The sequence below is a fragment of the Penaeus monodon genome, chromosome 2 (assembly GCF_015228065.2).
Source record: "Penaeus monodon isolate SGIC_2016 chromosome 2, NSTDA_Pmon_1, whole genome shotgun sequence".
NCBI classification, from domain to species: domain Eukaryota; kingdom Metazoa; phylum Arthropoda; class Malacostraca; order Decapoda; family Penaeidae; genus Penaeus; species Penaeus monodon.
Genome location: NC_051387.1, coordinates 13,426,327 through 13,431,326, shown reverse-complemented (window position 1 = coordinate 13,431,326; position 5,000 = coordinate 13,426,327). Strand labels below are relative to the sequence as shown.

The 5,000-nt window shown below is 39.7% G+C and overlaps 1 protein-coding gene across 3 annotated transcripts in view; it reads left to right on the top strand.

Moving 5' to 3' along the window:
* LOC119581142 (Krueppel-like factor 2) overlaps nucleotides 1–5,000 on the top strand; it is a 23,635-nt gene that overhangs the window by 8,667 nt on the left and 9,968 nt on the right. Inside the window, exons 1-2 of one of the 3 annotated variants that reach the window (XM_037929493.1) lie at nucleotides 887–1,041; nucleotides 4,181–4,714. In XM_037929493.1, coding sequence (XP_037785421.1) covers nucleotides 4,492–4,714 — 223 coding nt within the window. In that variant the 5' untranslated portion in view covers nucleotides 887–1,041; nucleotides 4,181–4,491. Of the gene's footprint in view, nucleotides 1–886; nucleotides 1,042–3,430; nucleotides 3,507–4,180; nucleotides 4,715–5,000 lie in introns of those variants that run through there. The other 2 variants (XM_037929502.1, XM_037929512.1) reach the window with 2 other exon arrangements.

Sequence of the window (5,000 nt, the reverse complement as noted above, 5' to 3'; positions counted from 1 at the left end):
ATATATAATATATATATATAATATAAATATATATAATATATATATACTATATATATATATATATATATATATATATATATAGAGAGAGAGAGAGAGAGAGAGAGAGAGAGAAGAGAGAGAGGAGAGGAGAGAGAGAGAGATTGAGACATAGGTCTGTGTCTATATATACATATTTATATATATATACATATATATTTATATATATATATATATATATATATATATATATATATATATATATATATATATATGTATGTATGTATGTATATGTATATCATATATATACATATATATATCAATACTATCCGTGCACTATAGATATAGACAAACCAGTAGCACTATACCCATACATTCCACATAACACACCCACACCCACACACACACACACACCAAACACACACACACACACACACACACCATACAACACATATCACAACAATCACAACACACGTGTTGTATGTTGTACACGTCACAACACACACACAGCGCTATATGATTAATGATGTTTTATATATAGTTTTATTATATTATTATATGTATTATATATATATATATATATGTATTATTGTGTGTGTGTGTGTGTGTGTGTGTGTGGTGTGTGTTTGTATGTTTATATGTGTATGTTTGTATCTACACATCCATAGACATTCTATATGCATTATATTTATATGTGTGCATATATTAGTCATGTACACATGTATGGCATGAATATAAGACATGTCTAAATCATGTGTCTGACTCGAAGTCCGCCGGTGTTTACGCGCTGCGGCCAGTCCTCGGCCTGACACGCGGGGTCGCGTCGACACTACGGCCAGAGGTCAGGTATCGCGTTACGGCACTCGCGAGGGGCAAGGGGGGAAGGTATTTAGGAGTGTGCCAGGGCCTTGCGGTGCCAGTATTGCCGTAGTGAAGTAAGTGGGCAGTGAGGGTGACCTGCGCCGTACCCCTGCCCCGAACCCTGCGCGTGCACGTCCTCCCTCCGCGCTTACGTCTTGAGACTGATCACTTCAGATATCGACTTGTTTCTTCCTCTCGAAAACGGTACGATTTTGACACACCAGGAACGAGGAGGATTTCCTTTTGTAATTGTTTTTGCGATCACGAGACGACAGTGCAAAGTTAGTCGTTATGGTTGCAGTAGATTGGAAAATACAGACAGTGTCCAAGTGGGGGTTCCCCAAGGCAGTACTTGATTGCTCACGGTGACTCAGTGCTGTGGATATGTAAATCGTGCGGCTCGTCAAAGCTTTTTGAAGTTGTTAGTTGCATTTTTGTGACTGTACCCTGAAATTCGTCTTCTATATTGGCTGCAGGGGACTTGTATAATACATGTTACGAAATCTTCACAGTAATCTTTAAAGCCACATATGCACACACATACGCGCGCCAATGTGCATAAACATACACGCACATTCACACACACTCACACACACATACACTTATATCACCTCTACAATCACCAACCGTCCTAGCCAAAATTCTCCTAAAAAAAAAAAATCCTATTTTTGGTATTCTCGGCCATTAACTTGGCTCCATTAATTCATCATATTTCCTATTTGTATTAATAATTTTATTTGTCTTTCATTCTACTCTATAATCTTTATAATTATTCCCGTGTCAGAATGTGTTTTATATTTACAAATAAAACTTACATAACTAGAAACTGTAGCTATTAAACTAGTCATAAGTCAACAATCAATTTTCGTTTGTATAAATTACATTACCGCCACTAAAATGTTTTCACATAAACTTAGTATTTTTTCCCAAAATTCGTTCCTCTGCCTAAATACAAAATACCACGTTTGTGTATAAGTATATGAATAGAACCGATTTTGCCAAATGTAGTAAAATATATAAATAACTTAAAAACTTCACAACACATTTCAGTTAAATGTTTATCAGATTTACAAGAATTACATTTTGTTATCCGGATTATATATAATTCTGACGGAGAAGTAAATGAAACCTTTAACTTACATATTATCTTGCTTTGTGAGGTTATTCCAGACTAAGCTATGTTTTTTTCTTCGAATATTGTATAACAGTGTATGATTTCGTGTGCGTATGTGTCCGGGTATTTAGATGTATTGTTGCAAATATGTGGAACTTTCTTTCCAGGAGGATCTATCGTGCATGTATTGATGAGCAAACCCTTCTGCAAGTCCTGAATTATGTTCATTAAAACTGAAATAACAGTAAATGTAACCATAGATTTTGATAAGTTACCTTTCCCTTGCACAGACTATAAACCTTGGGTGAGGCATTGGGAATTTGAACTCTTTTCCTGAATCCATTATTCAAACATTAAACAGTTATTCTGTTACTTTCTGTTCTGCCTGTTGCTGTTATTGACTACTTGTTGAATTCTTTTAAAATGACCTATCATTTTATCCTGTTTCCAAACCTCTCTCTCTCTCTCTCTCTCTCTCTCTCTCTCTCTCTCTCTCTCTCTCTCTCTCTCTCTCTCTCTCTCTCTCTCTCTCTCTCTCTCTCTCTCTCTCTCTCTCTCTCTCTCTCTCTCTCTCTCTTTCTCTTGTTTTTGTTATTTTTCTTTTTCTATTTTAACCCGATAATGGAACACGAAAATTCAACCGAGATGATAAATTCTTACAAACCGAGAGATGAAACATTCCACTTGGTCCACGTTTTAGAGATTAAGGATTCTGTGGGATTTTACTCAAGAATAATCACATTTCCTAGGCCCCGAAAGGCTCTGAAAGGCACCAATTAAGGGCCGAGAGCAGTTAAGGTCTGGGTGACGTCACAGCCCTGTACCGGAAGACATGGCATGAACTGATATACTTGGGCCTCGTCTGGCTGGCTTTTCGTCACTCAAGAACAGTTCCTTCACCCAGAACATATTAGGATAGAGAAGGAAACGTATAAAAGTTATGTTTAAAATGAGTTATCCTGTTCAAATACCTTCGTGCTAAATTATATTTTTGATCACTAGGTTGAGGGGAGGGAGGGGAGGCAAATGCTTAGGTAGGAATTAAAAGTGATCTAATATTGCAACAGTCTCTATGTCTCCGAACGGTTATTTAACTAAATTCTTATAAAATATAAATAAAATGCTATGCGGATTGTGTAAGAGCGTTACTAATTGCTAAAAGTAATCTTGGGCCAGCATACGTTCGCCCTGGGTCATACCGATAACGGCTGTACTGGTTTTGTTCGAATGCTCAGTGGCACCCAAAGAACCAATCATGTTATTGTAGTGTTTTTAAAAAAATACCGAGAGAAAAGATAGAATATAAAAATGTAAATCAACCGTTAGTCAAAGACTGTGAATACAATCTGTTTAGTTAGAGTCTTAATTATCATATATAAAGAAAGTTTGGCAGATTTGGAATCGAAGTCGTAGGTTTAGCAATGGAACACGGTTCATTCATTAGGTTATCCTGTGAATGAATGACGACTCCGAGTTCAGTATTCTCGTGACTCTTGTGCTAGTTGGACATGCAGTGTTAATGCTCGATAATTCATGGATTACATGGCTGATCACCGTGAGTGTAATGAACTAAGATGTATCCTAAAACTTTTTGATACGAAGAGGCGATATGGTGATTTTTTCCCGAGCGTTGCATTTTTTCAGAGGAATGGATTAGGCCTACATTGGCCTATATAAAAGTTTCGTATTATTCCAAAAGTAAAATATGACCCTGATTTCCTTGGGGATGCTACACCTGCCAGATAAGCTGTAGTTACAAATTAGGACATCTTAACTTAAATTTCAAGCTAATATGGGTATCAGCAACTCTATTAGAAATTTATTTTTGCGAAATCGCAGTCTTAAATTAATAAATGTGTAATATCAGCAAAGCGGAAAGCATTTCATTATTTTCTGCTCGTTTGAGCATGTACGCAGGAACTTTTATTCTTAGGAAAGGCGGCTCACACATGCGCGCGAGTGTGAATATATTCATATATATGCGCACATAATTGTGTGTATGAATTTATATATTTGTGTGTTGTTTGTGTGTGTGTGTGTGTGTGTGTGTGCGGGAATGTTTTAATTGATTACTCCTTTCATTTACTCATCTGTGTATTGTATACATTTAAATTAAAATATATTCTTATCTTATGTAACATTTAAGCCGTCCTCAATCTTCACCATATGTTAAATACAGACTGTGACACAGAGTTCCGACTTTGAACGAGCCTCTGCCTCTTCTTTCAGCGTGACGACCGAACCGGCTGCCGCTGCGCAACGCACCACCTCGCGATCCCTGGCGCCTCAGACCTCCTGCTGTCCTCGCAGCGGTTCCTCCTTCTGCGTCTCTCAGCGGCGAAAGGTCCTCCTCCGGCGCTGTATGCCTTGGACAGAGCTGGAGGCATTTCGAGGAGCCCCTGGAGTTCGCAGCACTAGCCTCTCTTCATGGGTTAGCGCTCCCAAATGGCGCCCGCATTGCACCCCCTGAAGCCACGCCGCCAGTAGTGTTTCGCCCGAAGGCTCTCTCTCGGCTTCCGCTCCTTCTGGATCCTGTCGCCATGGACGCCCTCCTGCCGCAGCTGGACGAGGCGTGGGTGAGCCTCAGCGTGGGCGGGGACGGAGGCAGCGAAACGGACTCGGGTTATGATCCTTTCTCTCCCTTGAGCCTGAGCGACCTACCTCCGTCGCCGTCGCCGTCGGATCGACCGCACCTCGGCTCCCCAGACGTCTCCCTGGACCTGCAGGACCACTTCTCCCCCACGTGCGACCTGCCCGCCGCAGGTCAGTGCCGATGCGAGTTTAGTATTATTATTATTATGTCTATTTATATTTCTTTTCTTTTTTTTAGCGTGATATTTAGCGTTTAATATATATCCCGTATATTCTGTTGAATTGACGTATTGACGCTCTATTTTTCACACACACACACACACACACACACACACACACACACACACACACACGCGCGCGCGCGCGCCAGTTCAAATGTTGTAAACGGACCTCGCAAAAAAGGATGTTGAATACCTCCTAATTTCAATTTCAATTTTTTGTTTTAGCGATATGGGAA